The sequence below is a fragment of the Bactrocera oleae genome, chromosome 5 (genome assembly GCF_042242935.1).
Source record: "Bactrocera oleae isolate idBacOlea1 chromosome 5, idBacOlea1, whole genome shotgun sequence".
Taxonomy (NCBI): Eukaryota; Metazoa; Arthropoda; class Insecta; order Diptera; family Tephritidae; genus Bactrocera; species Bactrocera oleae.
Genome location: NC_091539.1, coordinates 32,487,107 through 32,513,123, shown reverse-complemented (window position 1 = coordinate 32,513,123; position 26,017 = coordinate 32,487,107). Strand labels below are relative to the sequence as shown.

Here is a 26,017-nt window from a genome sequence, read left to right as displayed (position 1 = left end):
GGGCTCCAGACAATATGTCAGACGTCCACCTAACACAGAGTACGATCCTACACTTTGAAGACAGTTAAACCAGAGAACTTAAAACAATTGTTCTCTGGATTGAGTATTATGGCATGGACATGTTTTTCTTGCAGTGGAGTGGGCCCTATATTCATGATTGATGGGATCATGGATCGATCTGTATATGTTAACATATTAGAAAATGTTATGTTTCCTTATGCCAATTGGGAAATGCCACTAAAATGGACGTTTTAACAAGATAACGACCCCAAACATACAAGCAAACTGGTCAAAAGCTGGATGGCATCAAAGCGGATCGAGCTTATGTCATGGTCTGCGCAGTCTCCGGATTTAAATCCAATTGAAAACCTATGGGGAGATGTTAAATGATATGTTGCAAATGCAAATCCAACATCCCGGTCACAGCATTGGGAGGTTGTTCCAAAATCATGGGAGCGGATCCCTGTCAAGCGCTGCCAGGACTTGGTGGCTTCTATGCCTTAGTTGCCAGGCCATAATAAAAAATAATGGGTACACGACTAAGTACTAACCCAAGCAAACAAATTAAAATAGTTTTTTGGAATTCAACAATGTTTTTTTCAACTAATTTCACTGTTTTCATTACTCACTGCTATTTTTATGAACAGCTGTAAACAGCACTTTTTTGTTTAAATTAATAATGTAAAAAAAATTAACAACATTTCGAATAATAAATTGACTTGTTTTTGTTTAAAATAATCACAAAGTTAAAACAAAATTAAATTTGTGAACATTCATTTACTTTTTGATATATAAAATTAAGTTTAAAGTTGCAGCTCATGAGCACAGCTATTTTTATGAACACAGCTGTATATATCCTCGTTTAAGCCAAGTCTACGAGCAATGGACCATGCTATTTGTGCAACTTCAAGGCTATGAGTAAGCCGAGTGCGATATTAGTCGTGCTCATAATTGATAAAAACTTTTGTTTTGTACTCCAATTTTCTAAATGTATTAGAGTGAATAATTCGGTCCTATCACGCTGAAAGCAGCTGCGATTTTCATCTTCTGGCTCTTTAAAATTTCTTCCTTTTGTTTTATTTGGAAAGCACGCGTAACTTGTTGGAAAACTATTGTTTGACATGTAAAATTTCTACTCAACAATATAATAGGTTATCAATAATGAACGGTGGTTGTTATGTCAACAGATTATGCATTAAAAACCGGAACTGGAAAATTTCGTGATACTGCCAGTTATAGGTTTTGTGTTGACAATTAACAGAACTTGCTGTTGAATGAATTGTGCTTATGTGGATTTTGTTTGTCTGTCTGTACAATATATTCGCTATGTTAAATTTAACGGAAATTAATATTCCAAATAGTGCACAACAATCTGTATAATTTTTCTGGAACAACAATAATAATCTCATTAGCCTCGTATTATTATATACGACCCATTATTATAGCACGATATCGTTTGTGAAAAATAGGCGTTGGCCGTTTTCGATTTCTTTGTTTTGGTAATTCGTTATTTCATCATCTTAATTTATTGGAGGAACATTTACAACAGCATTTTCAATGCTAATTTCACTTCCTTTATTCACATACATGCCAATATATTTGATTCTCTTCATCGAACTCCAGAACTCAACATTAATATAATATATAATATGTAAGTATTGAATGTTTTACCCAGCAGAGATGATTGTCAATGTTAATGTCTAAGATATCGCTATTTTCAGCACTAAGAAGGAATGTTAAATTCACAATAAGACTAAAATTAACTTAAGAGTTGCACTGCAGTGCTACGATCGAAACACAAATAAGATCAAATAAACAACATGGACGAAAACTGTATAGAGAGTGAGAAAAAGGAAGCCGAGTTCGTTTTCGTCCCTACTTCATACTTGTAATGTTTGTTGGTTCAGAAGTGACAATGGCAGACACCTGGTAGGGATAACTGATTGATTGATAGTGCTATACACGAAAATTATAGTATACCTATTACAATTATTATATTCGACTGCCATCTTGTGAATCTGTGGATGGAACGGAATAATATATAAATTGCGATTAAAAATCAGGGGTTCATCGTATAAGTGTGAATAATGATTTAGATTTGGATGTATTTTTTAATTCGAAATTTTATAAAAATTAAAACAAAAAATTAGATTTTCATCGCTCATATACTATTTTACATTAAACTTAATTTTCTCTTATCAATTAACATATACATACATATGTCTCTTCAAGGATATTTGAACATATTTCCGAGGTCAAAAGTAATTATTACAAATGAGTGGACTGTATGTATGTGTACTTATGATAGTTTGGAATATATATTTTCGTATCATGCTGAATATTCTTACTTACATTTAGACTTATAAAAATTACCTATGCTGCTGCGCACCGACTAAGTGGCGCCCCTTGACACCAACGCACACGTTCATTTTTGTACAACTGCTATTTATTGTTTATTACCGAAGATGTGTGAAAACGATCCGCGAATTTCTTCAGCTCCCATATACAAAATATTTGTAATAATTTTCGTTGGTCTAACATACTTTAGGCCTGACATACCGAATAGTATGCGATTTATTTTCACAGACTTGCGTGGCAACGTATACTAGATACTTCAATAATGTCAGAAATTAATGCAATCAGTCCAAAGCATCTCCAAACCCAAGTTATAGCTATTTTCAGCCACTTTGACATTATACTTATATGACTTTCAACCGTTAGTGTTGGTCAACATTTTAATAAAACTTAGTGAATTTCTTAACCAAAATGTGGCTTAGAACTGAATATGATTGTAGTTTCTCTAAATCTAATATCCCTAATATAATGACTCTCGATTATTTCGTCGTGTTTTTACTCATATACCCGATGTATTAAAATTAACCTCTTTGGTTGAGTTTTTATCACATCTCCTTTGAGTTAATTGGCTTGATTTTAGCTATATTAAGCTAAATATTTCGGATAAGCAAAGTCTACGACTTATAATATAAGTTAATAAGATACCAAATTTCATTGTAATTCAATCAAGATTTCGCCGAATAATGAATGTTAAACTCTTACACAAAATTTTTTGATTTAAGGTTTTGCAATTCTTGAAAATATCTCAAAATCTTTGTTCGTTGCGAATTATGAGAAAATATAAAATATTCGGTTACCCCTGAACTTGCGCTTCCTTTCTTGTTATAGTTTTGCAACATGTTGCTACGGAGTATGATAGTTTTTTGCACCTAACGGTTGTTTGTATCACCTCTAGATTGTGTTTATACCGATTTCTCTAAAGACTTCACACAATATTCTAATTAAAAAGTTATTCGCTTTAGGTTTTCATTCTGTCTTCTTGCAGGGGATCAGGTCATATTTTCACAATAGACGTTGCGTTTTTATTGTCGTAAGTGTGTCATACGATTCTTTCGTTGCGTCATCGGGAGTGCTACAGGGAAGCGTTTTAGGACCTCTTCTTTTTGTGGTATTCATCAACGACATTTCCTGTTGTTTCTTTTTTGCTAAATTTTTTCTATGTGCAGATGACTTGAAAATATTCTCAATAATCAAAAACTCTGAAGATGTAAATAAACTTCAGAGCAATATTGATAGTTTTTATGATTGGTGCTTGAGATCACAGCTTTCTCTGAATTTGAGTAAATGTTCACAAATCTCGTATGTGAAGGGACGTAGCATTTTACCTTTTGATTTGATATGTTACAACTTATCAAATCCTAAAATTTCTAACCGAAATTAAAGATATTGGGTTAATCTTTGGCAATAGATTTTTTTTCAATAAGCACATTAATTACATTACTTCAAAATCATTCTCCAAACATAGGCTTGTCCTCGAAATGCGTTCAGATTTTCCGACCAAATTATATCATTTCTAAATCGTTCTCTGTGATTGGCTTTGTCCGTCGAAATGCGTCCAGATTTTCCGACCCCTATACGTTAAAATGATTGTTTACGTCTTTTGTTCGTTCTATGTTGGAGTATGCTGTGTTCGTCTGGAGACCATATTGTCTATCTTCAGTTAATAGGATTGAACCTGTTCAGAACATTTTCTTTAAATTTTCCCTCCGCTCCTTAAAGTATGTTGACCCAATACCGTCTTATGAATCTCGTTTATTGCTATTAAATCTGAAATCACTTGCAAATCGACGGTCGGTTCTCTGCCTTTCATTTGTTTTCAATGTTATTAATGGATTTATTGACTGTCCTTATTTGTTAGGAAAAATTAATTTAAATAATCCTTAGCGTTGCCTTAGATTCATTTCCCCATTTTACGGTAAAAATGAGAAAACTAAAATTGCAGGTTATGCCCCCCTCAAGTGTACTTCGATTGAGTTTAACTCGATTTCTGAGAGCTCGATTGAAAGAAAGTTATCTAGTTGTTTAATTTTATTATGCTATACTTTTCTTTTAGTCTATAAGAATTAATGTTCATAGACTTAAGTAATTAAACAAAGGTACATGAGTCTATGACCTTTAAAATAAGTAAAAATTATACCAAATTTGATTGTAATCCATTCACCATTTCATTAAACAATGAAGTTAAATCTTTTCGCTACATTTCTTAATATAAAGTTTTGTCAACACTTGATGGTATTCCCCCGGGTTTGATCCTTCCAAGTCCTTCTTTACTTGTTATACTCTCGCAACTTGTTGCTACAGAGTATAATAGTTTTGTTCACCTAATGGTTGTTTGTATCACCTAAAACTAATCGAGTTAGATATAGGGTTATATATATATATATGATCAGGATGTAGAGACGAGTTGAAATCCGCGTGACTGTCTGTCGGTTCGTCCGTCCGTCCGTCCGTACGTCTGTGCAAGCGGTAACTTGAGTAAAAATTGAGATATCTTTACCACTGCCACACCCACAAAACGCTATTATTCAAAACCAAATAAATTGCCATAACTAAGCTCCACAAAACTCTTATTTGGTATACAGGATCACATTAGGGAGGGGCATCTGCAGTTTAAATTTGTTTTAAAAAGTGGCTGTGGTTCCGCCCCCTAATAAGTTTAATGTGCATATCTCCTATACCACTGAAGCTATATTAACAAAATTCACTGGGAACAAATTCTTTTAGCATTTCTATTGACGGTGTGAAAATGGGTGAAATCGGGTGACAACCCCGCCCACTCCCCATATAACGGTACTGGTAAATCAAGCACTAGACAAGCCAGAGACATTAAATTTTATTTCTGTGATGGTATAAGATGATTTGCTCACTTTTAGGTGAAAACCCATTTCTTGGGACCTGCTTAACTGATTTCAACCAAATTCGTCCATAACATTCTTCTCATATTTCAATGTTGTAGTGCGAAAATGGGCGAAATCGGATTACAACCACGCCTATTTCCCATATAACATCATTTTAAATTCCATCTGATTCTTTCACTTTCTACTATGCATATCAAGCAACAATGATTCTATCGGGGTAAAACTTAGCGTGAATAATTCGTTTAAAGTATGCCACCTTTGGACCAAAAATTATCTAAATTGAACCAAAACTGTTCAAGCTCCTAGGTACTGAATATGTGAACTCCGAAAATATCGGTCAACATAGAACAAGGCGGCAAGATACACAAAGAAATCTAAAACGAGTATACCATTTGACTTTGCGAGAGTATAAAATGTTCGGTTACATCCGAACTTAGCCCTTCCTTACTTGTTTTATTTTTAACTCTATTGCTTTTCGGGTAAAAATTAATAGGCATTTCTTCCAACTTCAAAAATAGGGAGTGTATAAATTAAGAAAGGAATGTATGGAATATATACAAAACTCTTTTGATGTGAAAGATTCTGTTTTCCGCAGTTTTTAGATCTTATAAAAAATCGTGAAACTGTATCAGTAATAACCCCATAGGCGTTTTGTCTGGTATTTTTACAAGCTTACAACATGTTGCTACAGAGTATAATAGTAGCGAAATCGGACCATTGCCACGCCCACGAAACGCCATTATTCGAAAACTTATAAAATGCCATAGCTAAGCAATAAATTAAGATATAAACCTGTTGTTTTGTACAGGGCACTTCAGAAGCAAAGGGTATATGTGCCCTTCTTATAGGTTTAATGTACATAAACCTAAACCACTGAAGCTATAATAACCAAATTTGCTTACGACAAATCCTATAAGAACTCTTACCGACAGTGTTAAAATGGATGAACTCGGATTATAACCTCGCGTTCTCCACATATAACGGTTTTGTTAAACACTACTTAAAGCGCGATAAATTAATAACCAAATGCGCCAGAGACATTAAATTTTACCCCCCGGTTGATACAAGAGGGCCTTATAGGAGCCGGGGTCAAAATTGGACCATGGGCATGGCACCGGCCACATTTAGGTGAAATTACATAGCTCCGCAGTTACTCGACTAATTTCAACCAAATTCGGTGTATAATATAACCAATATAGCATAAGTTTAAATTCCATGTGACACTTTCAGTACACAAATTAAGCACCAATGAATATATTCGGATAAAACTCTGCACAAATAGTGCCTTTGAGATATCCTTGCACGTTGCAAGAGTATAAAATGTTCGGTTACACCCGAACCCCCTTCTTACTTGTTGGTATTCAGAATAATTAATGACCTAAGACGGCCAATATCAATATTTACTTTACTTACATAACACATCAATGGAGTCAATGTATGGCGAATGTTTGGTGCTTTCATAAGAATATCGCTTCAGGTAAAAGTTGGCAATAGCAATATTTTGTTCCACATAAGTATCAGTCATATTCGCGAACAGAGTGTTAGTGGCTTCCATTAATGATTTCTTCAAGTTTGTAGAAAATATATCAATTTTGTATTTCTTATAAAAACAATTGATCCAGCATTCTTGACCACATGGTATTTCAAATCGTTTATTTTTCAATAAGTACTGAATTTCCTGTACACATTTAAAATCTGTGTAGCTACATATTGTGCAATTCGAATATTTCGTAACCATATAAGGTTCAACGCAACCGCAAATAGAGATTGTAGCTTTTGTTCTACACTCATACATACAATTCACGTATGAATAGTGTGAAAATACTGATAACTTCCGTTCCCTCTCGAAAATGCAATTTCTGTACTTACGACTTAAATTGCGCAATTTTCGATCTGCTTCTTGATGACTGGGGATAATGCGAATGAATGACTCAAGACCGGGTGCAAGCAGTAGACCAGATTCGTGTACATTTGGCTCATCTTCGGGGTTGCCTACTGTGACTTTGAAACCTATACTCTTCCCAGACGAACAATAATACTCATCTCTCTCTACATTTAAAATAATGTTTAATCCGAGTGTTTGTCCAAAACCGACTGCCTTCATTGGTGAATAATATTTGGGTAAGGGGTTCTGATAGCCATTTTCCAAAGACCAATCAACGGGCTTGACGTTAGGTGGATATGTTTTGTTGTAATAAACTTTGGTTGATCTGTTCCGAGAAAGAATATAAGAAAGTCATATAATTAAACACTCAATCAAATGATTTGCAAACTATAAAAACCGACACATTGGAAAATTTGTAGACCGGATCCAGTGAATTGAATGTGCAACACAATCCTTCGTCCAGTAGAACTGAATGAAAAAGTTCTGTACAATTGTATTCCACACCACCAAAACTACATTTAAGAAGCATTCGTTCACAAGATTGCGATGTCTGAAAGTATATATATAAATGCATTATTTTTGTTGTTTTTGAAAAATCATTTCATTCCATTTCGTAGCTTACATTTACAACAAAATCACCAATAAAACTCCTATTGTTAATGGCCTCGTGTACTGTAATATTTGGGTCCCAGTTACACAGAAATTTTACAAATGAATATTCCTTGGAAGATCTAGAGCAAAACAATCGAAATATTTTCAGTAATATCTCAAAATTTCTTCTGTAACTAGTTCAAAAAGTATTTTCGGAATCTAGTTGGTAAAATATCAATATTTTCCCTTCTTTTTTGTTTAAAGTAAAGAACTTTTTCACACTTTTTATACTATTGTACATTACCCCATTCGCTTTCTAAAGAAGCTATTCGAAATATAATAAATGTTTGCGGGCTTAGTTTTCTTCACCGATTAAAATAAATATTAAGATCTTTTTTCCTTATTAAGTAGACTTGAAAATTGTTTATATCAGTCAACATGGCTAGGAAGAACAAGCTGTTGGCCGGTTAGGTATTCAGAATTAGTTGTACATATAGTTGCTATAAGAAATGCATCAGTAAAGGGTATTATAGCTTCGGTCGAGCCGAAGGAACCGTTGATCTATATACTAGACTACCGTTGTTAATTCTAAAATTGGAAACTTACTTTGAGAAGTTTGATACCTTGCTCCTGAGAGCTTGATTCATATTGCATATAGTCACAGCAGGATATGGATAATCGGTAATTAAACTGGATACAGGGTTAATGCTGATTATTGTTGGCGAGTATGACCATTTTTTGGCAACCAAGTAGACGAAAAAGACACTCGCACCCAAAACGATCACACAATTTGCAATGAAAAAAATTCTGAAAATAGATTAATAAAAGGCATTAAACCACTTAAATTCATATATCATATATATTTTCTTAAAACATTTACATAAATATTTAAAAATATTTAAATAGTTAAGGAGTAATTGAGTAAATATTGAAGTAATATGCTCGGTAAATGTTATAAATCATGCCATGCGCATCACCGGGATAGCTTTTTTCTATTGTACACAGATTCATAATAATTAATTTTTTTACATCGAAAGACTTTCTCTTTCTGACAGTAAAAACCAGGTCATAGGAAGGACCTTGTTATATTTATTCGTAGTTAGATTTATTTGCATCGGGGAGGTATCGAAAAAAAGTCTAGTTTTCTTGGAAATAAAGAAACTTATGGAAATAACGTTAAGGGCAGCAATAACCGTCTAATCAGCGAGCAGACAGGAGGATCATACTCAGAGAAGGTTCAGACATACACGACTTCTCCGCTAAAATTAAAAAGGCTGATCATTTAATACAGCAGATATGAAGGAAAAACCAACACTTGGAGAGTTGCGAAAAGAAATGCCCTAAACTTTGTCCGAACACACATGACTTGGTCTAAGGAGTGACATTATTCATACTTTCTGATGAGAGGAAATATAATTTTGAAAGCCCAGTCAGATCTTTTTATATTCTCGCAACATGTTTCTACGGAATAGTATAATAGTTTTATTTAACTCAAAGTTGCTTGCATCACCTAAAATTAATCAAAATAGATCTAAAGTTACATATATATATGTATATAAATGTTCAAGATGACGGGACAATTTGAATTCCGGCTGACTGTCTGTCTATCCGTCCGTCCATCCGTGCAAGCGATAACTTAAATAGAAATTGAGATATCCAATGAAACTTGGTAAAAGAGTTCCTAGTCATGTTGGTTTTGTAAATAGGCAAAATCGGGTCATTGCTACGCCCACAAAATGTCGTTAATCGAAAATGTATAAACGAGAACTGCTACAAGTATAACTAAGCTCTAAATTAAGGCACAAACTTTTATTTTTGTTTGATCGGCGAAGTGAAGGGCATCTGTGAGCTAAAAAATTGAAAAAGTGGTCGTGACGCCACCCTCTAATAAGTTGAATGTATATGTTTTACAAAACATCAATGCTATACCGACCAAAGGATGCATTTTTTTAACACCTCTCCCCACAGTATGAAAATGGGTTAACTCGTAAGATAAATACACCCACTCAGCGTATACCGAGCCAAGTAATGAAATACAGTATCGGATTTGTAGATAATATGGCATTTAAGGGATTCAAAGAATGCGATGTAAAAATTGGACAACGGGCGTGGCACCGCTAACTTTTAGGTGACATCATATATCTCAGAAACTACTCAATCATTGCGAATGAGCTTTGTGGTGAGTATCCGTATGTGACAGTGTGAAAAGCAAACTACAAATACGCCTACTTCCCGTATACCACAATCTTGATTTACATCTAAACCTTTAACTTTATAGTATTGTATATAAATTAAGCACTAATGAATATATCGAAATAAAGCTTTTCCCAAATAATTTTTTTTAAGGTTTATGACTAAAAATTGCCCAAATCAAACTTTAATTTTTCAAGCCCTCCGATACCAAACATGTGGACCTCAGTACTATGGCTGACTTTTCAACGAACATATTGGTCAATCGGTGAGGTATGTAAATGAAAGTCAAAGAGCATCTGCAATCATATGTAATGATACCAAAAATGGATATTATGAGTTCAATTGTATACCTAATATAAGAATTTAAAACTTACGGTTGGATTTATACCGTATATTTAGGTCAATATGTAAGATATTTTAGCAAAATGAAGTCATCGTAAAGTATTGGATAAACTATAGTTTTGCTGAAAATACGATAAATCGGGTTACGACGCCAGCTCCAAAATACAATAAACAATAATTTTCGTTATTATAGCTACTTTATGCCGAATATATCGGTTATAAAATTTCATGGAATCATATTCTCTAGCATAATTGAGTAATGAGAAAAGGTTATGCAATCAGTAAAGGTTTTCCCTAGCCTCAAAATACCCGATATAGTAATTGCCCACTTTAATTCTGACGTTAAATCGTTAATGTGGATCAACATGTGTGATATTTTAATGTTATTAAGTGGATATGTTTTCCTTAACAGAATATGGTTTAGCGCTGAAGATGAATGTAAGACCACGGTTAAAGGTCTAAGCCCTTTTCTCTAATATATCGTTTTCTCTTTCTTTTTTGATTGATTGATTTTTTACTCATATGCCCAATATAATAAATTTAGCCGCTTTAATTAACACATTACGGCGCCTAGTTGTACTTCAGCAACAAAGCATGTTAACGGTAAAATTAAAGATTTACTGACTACCTATGTTTTATTTATAGCGCTTTTATTAGCCATAGGTTTAACATGGTGGTTGTATGCTTGCAACCTTTTTCAGTGGCACTGAGACTGTATGTTACTGAAAAAAGAATCAACTGTTTCATAGCCACTGCAAAGAATAAAAAAGCCTAAAACTATGCGACTAAGAGCATCAAATTTCATGCTGTCATTTAAATAACAAATTTACTCAAACACGTCCTTTAAGAGAGTGAAAACACCACGTGTTTCTAGATAATAAATATGGTTTAAAAACGCAATAAACATGCTTTTAAAGCACATTAAACTAAAAAGTGAAAAATAAATATTGGAATGGTTTGTGCCATTTTTGTATATCGAGCGTACCACACTTTTCTCACAATAATACAAATATAACTTTTTAGTTTGAAGTGCTTTGAAATCGTGTTTTTTTAAACTATATTTTTTTAATTGCATAAAAGTGACAAACGTGTACAAACTAGTTTCGAGCTCTTAGAAGTTGTTTATGATAAGTGATTTTTATTGAAAAATGGAGCATCTTTTCTATTTAAAATAGTGTGCGAAAAAGATTAGTGAATATATATTTATTAATAATTTGTAAGTTTTTCTTAACAAATCTGTGTTTTTAATATACTTTTTACATATTTCGTTTTGTTTCATATATGAAACACAGCACGTTTTATTTAATGTTTTAATGTTATTTTAAATTACGGAGGTTTCTTCTTCAGAATCACAATAAGCCGAATCATAATTTGACTACCTAGAACCTGGAAAAGATACTAGAATAATGGGCAGATAGTGAGGATGGCCTTGATTATTTTTATTTATTTTGTATTCGGAAACTATAACCGTATTCCGAACTGCAAGTAGCCTGATGAGAAAGTTAAAAAAAAACAGCAAAACTTCAATAGAATACGCGGAAATTGCAATAGAGTTGTCATTGTTGTTGTAGCTTGGTCACTCTAGCATAAAATTTTGCCGATCTTTTAGTCTCTGTTATGGGTCACTACAAAATTAAACTACGTAGCATTGGTATATACGAGTTCTTTTACAATTTCATGGTTGTTATTATGTGCAACTATTGGTTTTTTACCGGAGAATAGCTCCTGAAAAGGGTAGTACCATTAAAGTTACAAAGAAGCCTTAGCAGAGACATTAAGCAAATATCAGACAGACAGGCTTTTTAAGAGCAAAAGTGATTCTGAATGTCTCATTGAAAATAAAAGGCTCAGCACGTTCCCCCGAAAAATGTGAGTTGGACCGATACAAACATTAGCAGGTTTTGATGAATTAACGAATGAAGTGCAAATTTCCGGGCAATAAACTTATACACAAACACATTGTGAAGAAGTAAGGAAGAGCTAAGTTCGGTTGTAACCGAACATTTCATACTCCTGCAACTTGCTAGGATCAAGGTCAGGCAGGGAAATACCTTCAGATTCATACGGATTGTTAAAACAAAGAAAATCAATATATGTAGTATATGATAGTTTGGGTAATGTGTAAACCAATTTCACATATTTTCGACACTAAACTATAGTATATCCAATATTATATTGTACTTCCAGTAAATTTTGCTAAGGTATCTTATTTATGCGATAAAAAGTCAGCCGGTAATTCGAAAATCATTCTATTAGGTATATGGGAGCTAAAGGAATTATTATTTTATATTAATAATAATAATAATCTTACAGATTGAATGATATTTTCGATAAAAAGTCAACTACAAGTATAGGCATTGTGGTCTACATATTCAATATATGGGGGCTGAATAGTTTTAATCCGATTTAGGCAATTTTTGGTCATAAGGTGGCATACTTTAATCGCATTATTCACGGGCTGCATCTTAAATAGCTCAGTCTCGAACGGAGCTTACAGATACCTGACGCCCTCCGTAATATGATAGATTTACTTGCGTAGCGGGGGCTATGCGCAAGCGGACATACATTCCCCTACACTCGTGGGACCATATATGAACCTAAATCAAAATAAAATTAACAAATACAAAAATATGAGAAAACCCGCCAAAGACAAGGTATGCGGAAAGTTGACGCGCCACATACCTACTGAGGTTAGTAGAGATGCAACCGCCAACCAAAGAGGAGCTAACCAAGGTGCTCCAAGCATCGATTGACTGCGCGAGAGCAGTCATAACCGCTAGTAAAGGCAGCAAAGCGACAGAGGTCTGCTGAATAGGCTAAGGCGTCAGCCAAGAGACCGAAAACAAAGAGAGTGACGCCGAAGGAAGAATCCCCAGAGCTCAATGGAAGTGGGTGCAGTCTGCGTTGACAAATGTGGCGCTGGAAGTGCTACTAAGCACTCCAGGTCCGCAACCGTCATGCACAGATGCCGGCTGGTACCAGGGTCAAATTAAAGGGTGATTGCATGCGACGACGAGATTTCGGTCGCACTATACAAAGCTGTTATAGCCAAGGTATGGGAGGTATACCCCGGCGCAAAACTGGTAGCGGTAGATAAAAAAGATATACGATCCAAACAAAGGGCGAGGGTATGGATCCCGGCTACACCATCATAGCCGGAACAGATTATGCAGCTCATAAGAGCCTGCAACCCACGGAGGGGTGAAAGTTCGTTAAGGCATTTGATGATAGCGTAGCAGAATCTAGCGTGGAGACCAAAAGAACCACGATGCAGATTCTGCTGTTACTAACAAAAGAATCCATCGAACCGCTGGTGAAAAGTGGCGGGGAGATAAACTACGGATTCACGAAAGTGAGAATTACACCGTACCAGGCGGACACCGATGCTGCAGACCATCTAGCATCGGAAAGCGAGACATGCGAAGTAGAGGAAGATCCTATGGAGTCCTCGAGCGATGTGGAAAGTATACACAGCAAACTAGCTTCAGCAGCCCTAATTAACCGCGTGGCAATAGAACAGCCTGAGTTTGTCCTCATCCAGGAGCCATGGGTTAATGGAGGGCGTATTTGCAGACTGAGGACACCGAGCTATATGTTATTTATGGCTAATTGTCAAGGTAAAATCAGAGCCTGCATACTAGACTAAGCTACTGTTGGGTAATAAGGAAGTATACCAACGTTTATTACAAGAAACCGAAAAGAAGTACTGGATATCACGCTTGTGTCGGAAGTACTAATTAACAGGGTAATCCAATGGAGGGTTCTCGAAGAATATTCCTTTTCGGATCACCGATATATTGAATGCACAATAGAGGAAATGGCCGATAGAGGCATTAACTTCAGGAATCATAGGAAGACGAACTGGCAGGTGCACATGCAAGAGCTGGAGAAACGTATTCATATGATTCTACCGTTTCAGCCCAATAGTAAGGAAATGTCGGCAAGCATTAGAAGTGGCTTGTCCAATAGCTCGAAGTAGGGGTAGAATTAGGCTCCCCTGGTGGTCTCTAGAACTTAAAAAGCTACAGAAAGAATGCAGAAAGCAGTTCAATTTAGTTAAGCAATGCCAAGGCGAGTCAGACTGGGATAATTATTACAACCTCCTTAGGTCATACAAAAAGGAAGTTAGGAGAGCAAAAAGAAATTCTTGGACATCTTTTTGTAATGATATCGCGAACACAGCGGAAGCGTCTCGGCTAAGGAAAGAAATGGCACAATCGGTGCACAGTATTGGTTGTCTTCAGAAGCCTGACGGCAGTTGGACGGTATCCAGTGAAGAGTCGCTGGGACTACTAATGGATACCCACTTCTCAGGTAGTTCTGAAAGACAAACGGTTGAATATACTCAAGACAGTGGAGCAGAAGTAGACTCCACTCTTATAAACACAGTGTCAGAAAGCAACTGGGCAATAAATAGCTTCAAGCCCTTCAAGTGGCCAGGACCAGACGGTCTACTTCCGGCTCAATTAGTCAATATAATAATATATATAATATACATACGTAAAGCAGGTAAAAGCTCGCATACAAGTCTAAACTTCAGACCAATTAGTCTCTCCTCATTTATTCTAAAAACGTTGGAAAGGCTAATAGAACTACATATAAGAAACAAACTAAAACCAGATAAGTTGGCTGGTTCGCAGCATGCGTATTGTAAAGGAAAATCCACAGAAACAGCGCTAAGCAGATTGAAAGATCTCGGGAAATTAAAGAATACACTCTAATTGCCTTCTTAGATATAAAATGAGCCTTCTATAATATCTATCTAATTCGTTGGGCTGTATCGTGCGGACTAAACTTAAATGCTGGAAAGACAGAGCTAGTATTGTTCACCAGGAAACATAATACTCCAATCGTGACGGCGCCAGTATTAAATGGTAGCAGACTAACAATTGGAAATAAGGCAAGCTACTTAGGACTAACCTTAGACAGGAAGCTTTCATGGAAACAAAACTTGGATGCGAGGGTGAAGAAATCAGCTACGGCACTCTACACCTGTAAAAGGTGCTTATTGGCTCTACACAGTAGTTGTTAGACCAGTCATCACATACAGTATATTGGTATGGTGGCCAATAATGGAAAAGAAATACGCGGTGAGGCGTATGGAAAATATAGTAAGAGCAGCCAGTATATGCATTAGTGGAGCTCTAAGAACAACTCCAAGCCAGGCACTAAACGTCATTCTACATTTATTGCCAACATACCTGTTCTGTAAGGAAGTGGCAGCAAAGTCAGCTTTCAGACTGGGGGAATCCTCCCAATTAGTCGCCTGCAACAAGAGGCATTCTAGGAGACTTAGTTTATTCCGGTTTCTGCCCAAAACCACTGATTTCCTATTTGATAGGGCTACTAACAGGTCACTGTCTAATTTGTAGACATGCCAGCAGGCAAGGTGTACCTTACAACGACTATTGTAGAAGCTGTCAGGAAGTAGAAGAAGAGGAGAATGTAAAGCATCTTCTATGCGAATGTAAAGCTCTATACAAGAAAAGAATCGCAAATATCGGTCGAGGGTTGCTTGACGACTTATCGGAAGTTGCTAATATAAAACTATTTATACTGATGAGCTTCATTAGAAGCACATATTGGTTCAGAGAGCAGAGGAAGAGTGAGGGAACATTAGTCCCGGTGGTATCACAGTGGGCCTTCTATAGGCCTAGGTGCGTCGTTAGACAGCCACTCTACCTATTGTTTGCATTAATAACAGCCTATTTACTACCCATTAGGTATAAAAAAAAACAAAACTCAAAATTTGGCGCCGTGAAGGGTAAAGTTTATATCACATACTCGTATATCTCATTTGAGTTAAATGGGTTGATTTTAATACAAATATTTCGAACAGTAATAAGCAACAATTTTGTAATAAACGGTTTCGGCGAATAATGAATGATATATTCTTTCGCAATATTTCTTAATATAAAGTTTGGCAACACCTATCTCCGGTTATACCCGAACTTTGTGCGTCCTTACTTATAAAAAGTATATTTGCGGATCTGTTATGGCATTTTCAGCACGATATTACGCCAATTCCCACCGTCCGTCTGTAAAACACAAATGCTAAATCAAAATTTCGAAAATTCCAAGTGCGTCTCAATTCCTTAGAGACACTGTGGTAAAAACGATAACGAAATCAGTATATAACCACGCCTAGTTATACTCTCGCAAAGTGTTGCACAGAGTGTAATAGTTTTGTTCACCTAACGGTGGTTTGTATCACCTAAAACTAATTGAGATAAATATGGAGTTATACATATATAAATGATCAGGGTGACGAGACGAGTTCAATTCCGAGTGACTGTCAGTACTGTAGGTGGGCCCACAAAACTCCATTAAACAAAATCCTATAAAGTGTCATAAGTAAGCACTAAATTAAGATACAAAACTGTAATTTGGTGCAGGGGATCGCAGTGATAAGAGGCAGTTGTGGGCTTAACATTTTTTCGCCCTCAAAATGGTTAGATGCACATAACTAAAGCTAACTCAACCAAACTTGCTGCGAAGAAGTCTTTTTACAAATAATAGCCCTGGCCACTCTCCATATAACGGTTATGTTGAAAATTACTAAAAGTGCGATAACTCACTAAATAAAATATCCAAAACCATAAAATTTTACAGCCAGGATGGCAGGGAAGGGCTTTATAGGAGCCCGTGTAAAAAATTTACAATAGGCCTGGCACCACCCACTTTTGGGCGAAATCTCATAACTCAGATACTACTTAACCAATTTTAACCAAATTAGGTGTGTAAGGTTATCTTATTGTTACTACTGCACACTATGGAAATGAGCGGAATCGGTGAACACCCACGCCTTCTTCCGATATAACAAATTTTTAAATTCTGTCTGTTTCACACATCTTACAGTATACAAATCAAACATCAATGAAGTTTTTAAGGTAAAACTCAAAATAGTGTCCTAAATGTCAAAAGTCTAAAAGTGCATAAAATCTGGTCAATACTTCCTTTAGCCCCCATATACCTACATAAATATTTTCGAACCTCCGGTTCATTTTATACCGCATCTATCGGTCAATATGTAATCCTAATGAAATTCCGAAAGAATCTCTTTTTAATAATAACTAATACTTCCTACTTTTAATTAAAATATATACGAAATATCCCGTATATCACTTTACCTAGCGAGAGTATAAAATGTTCGGTAACACCCAAACTTACACCTTCCTTACGTGTTTTCTTAAGTAAATCTATCTGACTATTAAGCAATGGTATGTCTCCACGAAACTTAATTTTTTGGATTATAAACAGGTGTGCATATACATATATAGATGAAGTCAATACAACAACGAATATAAAATAGCTTAGATAATGTTATGAATGAATTTGCTTACCTCTGAAATATACTTAAATCTCGTTGGTTAGTATAGCGTAATCCATGTATAGTTGAGTTTTTCAAAAACTCGTTTAAATTTTGTCTAATAACAGATTTAAAATTTCGCACACTTTGTCTATATGCCTCAACAGAGAACGTCCTATTCCTCCCAGCCATATTTGTGCACTGAGCAATCGATATAAACTTCAGAAAATTTGTCTTTTATCGATGGTATGTTAAGTGTTTATTAGTTGAAATTAGTTACAGTTCACAAATTACTTTCGTAAATACTGGTTGTACCACACAATTTAGGCGCAAGTAACATTTACAAACATTTCTAATCAAATCAAATATTGCAATCTGAAAGTTAAGTAAAAACTTTACTAATCCATTACAACCCTCTAAATATATATTTAGTATCTAATTATATGCAATAGAAGACTCGGATATCCCTCTTCACTGAGTTATAACAAGATTTTTATACTACTGACTGAATTTAGAGAAAAATGCTCTTTTACCAAATAACTAAAGTTAATCGAAAATACCGCAATAACTTAATTTCCTAAAGATTTCTCGCAAATTTACGGATATATTCTTTATAAAGTAAGTCGGAAATATCATGAACTCATATTCGCTATCTAGGGACAAGTAAAGTATTGTGCGTGGCCAAACATTTAGATCAGAGTTGCAGCACATTTGATGAAATCGTTTCCAACATTTTTCTAGACTATATAATCGAGAGTGTATGTCTGACCTTATGATTGACCTCTAACCGTATATATAGGTAAACAACCGAATGTAAAAATCCAAAATGGATTCGGTAGCTAGGGTTCCATACAACAGAGCCATATTCCAATATAGGTCTAACCAAAGTTGTAAAAAGTGTTTTAGTAATATACGGATCTCTAAATTCTTTAGACCAACGTTTAACAAAACTGAGGACAGCTTTTGCTTTCAAGACATGGTATCAATATGAAGACTAAAATTAAGCTTAGGATCCATATTAACTCCCAAATCAACATACTTGTAGTAAAAAACTTGCTCTAGACTATGGTGTTGTGCTTGTATTACATAAGGAGAGGGGTGCACAGATCTACGGGAAAAGCGCATCGTCTTACATTTATTGAGATTTAATGGAAAATCATTTCTATCACACCATGCAACCAAATTGTTTATGGCTGTTTGCGACACCTTTCCTCAATTGAAATGTATGATATAAAAAGCTTTACGTCGTCAGAGTATAATAAAATGTTTGAGAATTCTATTACTGTAGAGATATCGTTAATAAACAACAAGAACAGAATCGGGCCAAGATGACTACTTTACAGAACACCTGAAGAGGCATTAATTGTTTCGGAAAGAGTATCCTCAAATATCACTCGTTATGTTTTATTATTTGGCTGAAAGCCCAGCAGATCAAGTTTATGTATGAGAATCGAAAGATTTACTTTATCGAAAGCTTTGCTAAAGCCTGTCTATATGACATCCGTATGCTTATTTTCCCTAAAACCCAATGATACAAACCCAATGGTTTACAAATTCAAGCAAGTTTGTTGGAGTCAATTTCCCTTTACGAAATCCATGCTGAGATGAGGAAATTAACGGAGAAATCGAAAAGGTTATAAGGTGTGTGATGATAGCTTCAAAAAGTTTAAGTATAACTGATAGTTTTGCGATACCTATATAGTTTTCAATGTTGGACCTAAATCCACTTTTATGCAAAGGAACTATAAATGACTGTTTCCATTGGAAATATACCGTGTTTTAGAGAGGAATTAAATATCCTTGTCAAAGGCAAGTAAATATATTTGGCACTATTTGTTAGGAAGCATGAGGGTATCTTGTCTGGGCCGTAACTAAAATATCGTTTTAACTTATTTAAATTAAGTAGGACGTCTTCATCAGAAATAATTGGAGCGTTAATTAAAGTATTCGGACACAGTACGTGGCTCGAATTTTTCTGTTTTTCAATTTATATAACTTTTTCGAAAACCACGGACTTATACTTTTGCTTTTATTAACAATTACTATTGGAACATTTCGTAATAATATTATTAAAATGCGACACACAATTCAATATCACCATTATAATTAGGCCATGTTATTGTAGAAAGTTCTCTATTTAACTTTTTAAAATTAGCTTTTGCAAAGTTAAACCGAGTGCAGAAGCTAGAAGTTTGATGATTACTTTTCCGTTTATTGCCTATGATTTCGACAGATATTTCCAAAGCAGGATCATACGAGTCCTCTGGTAGAACAAGAGGACTACTCTGAATAACGGAACGCTTTGAAGAGGTATAAACGTATACTAAACCTAAGCACTTACCACATTTAATCAGATACAAATTTATTTGGTTCAGACGAAAGCTTTCCACGAAGCACACGGTAAATTGAGATCTCCTAAAACGATTATTGAATCTGCATTATTTGCATCGAGGTAGCACTGTTTATTAAAGAAGCATGCTGCATATATACATTTAAGTTCGAATGGGGTCGTATATAAGATAAAGTTAAATAAATAAAGCAACTATTAACGTAGAATCTAATACATTTAAATTCAAATGACTCGGTGGGATAGAGATTCTCCGATTCTGTTCGGTCGATCACATCTAAATATTTGAAATTCGCTGTTTAAAATCTCATTATCAAAAATGTGAGGTTTTAGCCATGTTTCTGTTTAAGTACAAGTCGGTTAATTTTGAATTTCTACCAATCAGTTTTTTACATCGGTGGTTGTTTTTAGTAATTTATCAATGTTTTCCTTAGTATGATTTCTAAGTTTAGGCTTAAATTCGCGAACAAAAGCCCCAGGTGGCCAGAATGAGCTATCTAAGATATTTTTGAATGTTTCAAGAGAAACGTCTATTTTAAACGATGATATACTTCATCATAATTGAAGTTAAATTTACGGATATTGTTATCCTAAATTTTTAAACGCGACAAAATGTAAGACTTAATGTCCTCCACCAAGGTATCTTTGGCAAGTCTAGAAATATATATAGACTTTTTAGGTGAAACAACTACCAAGGGAGCCTCTGGAATTGTGGGACACTTATTACTATTAGATAGAGCTTTTGGGGAATTAAGCTCTTTGGAAGTTGACGGCTTATCACCTTGAGGGCAAGGAGAAGAGAGATTTATTAGGTCATTTGAACCAGACGTACTCTTCTTCAGAAAAACTAAGTGTTACTTTATCGGACGTTTACGCTTAGGAGCAGTTTTGGAGGATTCGTGAGAACAATTTTCCGTAGTGCCTAAATTTTCGGTGATAATAGAATCTAAGATTCTACCTGTCAGTCCAGCACATTTAATATGGGCAAGCCCATAACAAAACCAGCATGAAACGTAGCGATCTGATGATAATGTTACAGTTGGCGAAGACACACGACATAATAAACAACAAAGAAGATTAAATGAAGATCAAATAAAAAAATAAGTAAAGAATCTAATATTTATAAAATAAATAATAAATTAGTGTATTAATAAAATATTAATAATAATAAATACAATTAAAAACAAACGCAAAAATAATAGCAATTTTTTTATCAAAGTTCAAAACCAAGACATATTCTTTTTTGTTTGTTTGAACACATGTTTATATTTACAATTATAATTTTTTAGTTTTGAAATGTTTTGACTTTTAAACTGATTGAGATATAAACTATCCTATATTTTAAGTTGGGACAAACTGGACACAGTGTGTTAAATTTTACTAAAATCGGTTCACTAGTTTAGCAGTTTGCCCGGGAAAAGTGTGACACGTAATTTATATGTATATATATATATATATATATGTTCTAAATAATAAATTCAACATCTACGGTGTATACTCCATTCCTGGTTGCCATGGCTCTGAAGTTTTTGGTCCGCACCCCAACAGACGTTTTTTTCCCAACACCACCTGCCAAGCGTTGCCCTTTCGAATGGTGCTTTGAGTAACAGAAGGAATTTGCTCCAAATTACCACATAAATATTTCGATTTTTTTTTTAATAAGAGTTGGATTGACGTCGGCTTCTGTAATTTTGTCGACTTGGTAATTCTCCATCTCAGTTTATTAAAAATAACTCGAAGCGGTCTTAAAAACGCGAAAAATATCAGCTCAGCTAAGGAGATAAAGCTGAAGCCAAAGAAGAGGCTAATTATGCCGCCGATGTTGGCTGAAAAATTAAATATAGACAATAAATACAAGTATATAGTTAATTAAATATCATAAAGAGCCCTACATAAAAAATCTGTTATCCCAATCAAATCGGAGTTTTTCTGGCTCCTGTAGATAGTGTCTTTAAAGTAAATATTCACCACAGCAATATTTTTCTCCAAATAAGTATTGCTAATATTTTTTGCGAATTTGTCATTTTGAAAGCCCGAATGAATTAAGGGCGCAGAGAAAAATGTTGGCATATAGGAGAGATCGTTGCAAGATGGCATGCAGACATCGGAGCAATCCCTTCTCGTGTTGTCTATTAGCATTGTTTCTAATCGAGTACTTTCAACACAATTGTACATACTCATGCTACATGTGGTTTCATTGCCAAAAAACTTTGGTACGTAATGTGGCAGACAGCCACAATTTTCCAATATTACGGCAGCACTACATTCGATACCACAGTTGCGTTGTGTATACTCAGTATACATTTCCAAACGCTCTTCGTTTTCGAATAAGCATTTTCGTGCATTTTTGCTGATGAAACGTAGGTACGTTTCAGATTCAACTTTTTCGGGTTGTATGCGAATTTTCGTCTCTAGTCCAGGCGAAAGTAAAAGACCAATTTCGTGCATGTTCGGGACTTCGAGCGGATTGTGTAGTAAGATTTTAAAACCAATGCTATCTGATGATGAACAGTAATATTCCTCGCTTTCAGCATCTAGTATAAGGCCGAGACCTACACTCTCGCCTGTGCCTACACTTTTCATTGGTATGAATTTTTCGGGTAAATCGTTGGGATAACCTGCCTCTGAACTCCAGTGAACGGGCACGTATCCTTCGGGATAGTGGTAATTCACATTAGCAAACGATTTGCTGTTAAAACTGAATTATTTTTTTTTAATGAATTATCTTTTAAATATATATTATATTCAAAGCCATTTACTTACTTCCGGAACATAAACATCGGATCTATCATATTGAAAGTGCAACATAGTCCATTGTCGGTAATAAGGGGCCGGAAAATCTCTGTACAGTTAAAAATTATTCCAGCGTATTTACATTTCAGTAACATATTACTGCAGGGCTGTGAGATCTAAATATGTACGAGTATACGTAATATATAACAAATATATATGTCATTTACTTTACTAGTCAATAAAAAACCTTAACGAGATAATGTAAGGAAAAATATTGCATCCAAAGCACATAATATCCCTATGATTGTCACCAATTCTAAAACATTTAGAATACATGTTTTTCATATTTATCATTCTTAAGTCCACTATAAACATGTGGCTTATTACTCCAACACCAGATCTTGCCTCAGAACTCGGGTTAGAATGGCAATGCGACTGAAAAAACGAGGTCACTGGCAGGATAAATAAAACTTATTACAATCAACTCTGTGCTCATGGATTGGTCAAAATTTGATGCAATCTACACACAAAGTGTTAATTCAAACTGGTTGACTTACATCTGGTGTATTTTGTAGACTACCAAGCGACCATAAGGCGAATCGACTCCGTTAATAAGACCTGTCTAATTCAATGAATTGGAAAATAATTTTCTTACTTTCTAATTAGGCGATTCTCCCGATCTATTAGTACCTTTGTCAACCTATTTATTCTTTATTTAAACGAATATTTTGAAAAGTATACTCAACATAGTAATTCGGTAACCGGGGTCTATATACAATAACATTTATTTTGTTACTCACTTCATGAATAAAATATGTTAAATTATTCCAATCCGTAATGGCATTAGATATAGTAATATTAACATCACCCTTGCAGAGCATTTGTATTTTGGTGTATTCGGACGAATCGCTGAAATAACAAGAATATATTGCATTCAATAAAAGGGTTCTCGTATGCATGTATGTTGAAGCTTACATTGAAAATTGCTGAACCTTTGCTTTATACGCTTGATTAAGATTGCAAATGGTAACGGCCGGAAAAGGATCATCTGTAATTTTCGTATACTTCGGATTGATACTCACGAGCATAGGGCTATAGTTCCATTTTTCATAAATTTTGCCAACGAAAACTGCTGCTCCATAGACAACGCATATGAATGATATGGCGAAGAACAACCTGCACATAACGATCGAAGAATTATCTAATGAGTAGCCAAAGTTTTGTGATTTATGTATGTATGCATCAAACAATTTTGATTATAACTATTGAGGCTGTTTCATATTTTACGCACTGACTCAGTCTACTATCAATGAACTCGCGTCTTAGAACCAATGTCGAGGAACGATAAGAGAATGTCAAGAAATTCCATGAAAAATTTCTTTCGCCTACAATACCATTTACAACAGTGTATGAATGGAGTTCACTCTCAGTGAAATTACCGTATAACACTTACAAAAAATTTTGTCTGTTCAAATATATGGTGAAAAGATAGCTTTGTTCTAAAGAAAGATTTCGCTAAACAATTTGAGTGTATGTTAACTTAGGCAATGGAAAAGCACATATAAAAAATCTGTGAGCAGTGCTACCTTTTTAATGCAAGATTAGGCTAATTTTAAATGTAAGATTATGTTTTCCTTGCTCGGAAATATCAAGTAATCAGTGTTTCGAATTGGTGATTACATGCAGCACGAAAAATGACAAGAGTTTTGTTTTGCATTCTTGGTTTGTTTAAAATTAGCACAAACACTACATAACAAACACAGAAAGCTGTTAAAAACACAGATTTAACATGCATAAATATTTCGTTGTTACCTATATTATACTCTATAAGAAACATATACATACTACATACCGTTCAAGAGGGTATAAACTTTTATTCACTATATATTTTAACCCATGTATCGATGTATTCTCACAGTATTCTTTAAAATTGTCGAACAAAATATATTTGATTTTTTTCAGCTTTCTTTTTTGGATAACTTTTCTATTTATATCATAACGCTTCAAGGTGGCATGTTTTGCTCTCAGGTATTGTACTCTCAACGAAGAATCCATTGCAAATGAATAATGTGAAGTTTATCGCTCGAACTATACTATCATATGTAAGTATTCATTTATAATATTTATTTAAGTGCACTCATCCATGTATTCACGAGCTTTTCGCACGTAGATAATAAAGTCATTTAAGATAATATTTTCCAAGACCCTTCAATCAAACGAATATTTGTGTTAGTAAAGAGGACAACAATATATTAAATAATTTACTTGATAGGTGTTAACTGCAAGAAAGTAGTGTAATTATGTTTGAAAGTGATTGCCAGCTACAATTTGTAGAGTTTTCGAACTTATTATTGAAGGAACTATGTTTCGTAGATACAACTTTTAATAATGCAACTAGAGTTATCCATATTTCGTATACGAGTATGCAGGGCTAAATTAAGTAGCTAATTGATGAAAAAGTACCACTTCACTCTTTCTATTATTATATACGAGTACAATTTTATAGACAATAAGGAACTGGGTTGCAATATAAACATAATAATAATTATATTATATTTCAACTTGTCTATTAATACTCTCTACTTTGCATGTGGTACGGATAACGCGCGTAAAAATCTCAAGGAACCTTTTTGTATCCAAAGTAAGGAAATACGTAATGAAAAGAAACTCGATATGCGGAATGATACACCTATTAAATGTATACTCTAATTTTATAACATTGAGTAATAGGCGTTATTCCTTGTCTTCTTATCTAAATATTCACCTCTTTCAATGCACAATATAGCGTTTACTTAGAACAATGTCCAGCATCAAATCCGACTCTGAACGTCTAATGGAGAAACTTTTTAATGGCCGAAACATACATGGAGACTCATAATTTCCTGGCGTGTTCATGTCAAAAAAAAAACCTCTAAGTACTATAATACAGATCTCAACATTACTTTTTCTACAAGTATATAAGTGCTTTTTGACTAGGTTCTGAAGTATTGATGAATTTTATACTCTTGAAATATGTTGATACAGAGTATAATAGTTTTGTTCACCTAACAGTTATTTGTATCACAAAAAACTAATCGAGATAGATATAGAGTTAAATATATACCATATATAAATGATCAGGGTGACGAGACGAGTTGAATTCCGAGTGACTGTCTGTCTGCCCGCCCGTACGTCCGTTCAAGCGATAATTTGAGAAAAGATTTAGATATCGTTTCGAAACTTGATACACGTTTTCCCTGGTAAAAAAGGGAGCAAGAGTTCGCAGATGGGCGTAATCGGACCAAAATTACAAGTCATTTTGTTAATTGATTCTTTCTTTACAAGTCATTTGAAGTTAACGTGTCGGAATATTTTTTTAATATGGGAAAAATTGAATATCGCGCAGTGATTAGATTCTTGGTTTT

General features: G+C 34.7%; 2 protein-coding genes across 2 annotated transcripts; both read right to left on the bottom strand.

Annotated features, from left to right (window-relative positions):
* Positions 1-322: 322 nt before the first annotated feature.
* Positions 323-8,408, bottom strand: LOC106620191 (pickpocket protein 28-like). The gene is made up of 5 exons (XM_070110282.1): positions 8,296-8,408; positions 7,721-7,829; positions 7,500-7,648; positions 6,627-7,423; positions 323-369 (listed from the first exon to the last, which is right to left on the bottom strand). Exons 1-5 carry the CDS (start codon positions 8,334-8,336, stop codon positions 323-325), a joined length of 1,143 nt encoding a protein of 380 aa, XP_069966383.1. The 5' UTR covers positions 8,337-8,408.
* A 12,723-nt stretch (positions 8,409-21,131) lies between these two features.
* On the bottom strand, positions 21,132-24,687 carry LOC118682607 (pickpocket protein 28). Its single transcript, XM_036371841.2, has 6 exons — positions 24,466-24,687; positions 23,589-23,789; positions 23,414-23,522; positions 22,644-22,789; positions 21,773-22,578; positions 21,132-21,706 (listed from the first exon to the last, which is right to left on the bottom strand). Exons 1-6 carry the CDS (start codon positions 24,666-24,668, stop codon positions 21,366-21,368), a joined length of 1,806 nt encoding a protein of 601 aa, XP_036227734.2. The 5' UTR covers positions 24,669-24,687; the 3' UTR covers positions 21,132-21,365.
* Positions 24,688-26,017: the final 1,330 nt, after the last annotated feature.

Excerpts from the sequence above, each read along its gene's own strand:
- LOC106620191 (XM_070110282.1), bottom strand. The coding sequence starts at position 8,336 with ATGAATCAAGCTCTCAGGAGCAAGGTATCAAACTTCTCAAA. Across the intron at positions 7,424-7,499 it reads GTCTACAAATTTTCCAATGT|ATCAACCAAAGTTTATTACA; the intron begins GTCGGTTTTTAT and ends TTCTCGGAACAG. Across the intron at positions 370-6,626 it reads TGACTCCATTGATGTGTTAT|GTTTTCAATTGGATTTAAAT; the intron begins GTAAGTAAAGTA and ends ATCTCCCCATAG.
- LOC118682607 (XM_036371841.2), bottom strand. The coding sequence starts at position 24,668 with ATGGATTCTTCGTTGAGAGTACAATACCTGAGAGCAAAACATGCCACC. Across the intron at positions 22,790-23,413 it reads TAACATATTTTATTCATGAA|ATCTCACAGCCCTGCAGTAA; the intron begins GTGAGTAACAAA and ends GTACATATTTAG. Across the intron at positions 22,579-22,643 it reads CCGATGTTTATGTTCCGGAA|TTTTAACAGCAAATCGTTTG; the intron begins GTAAGTAAATGG and ends AAAATAATTCAG.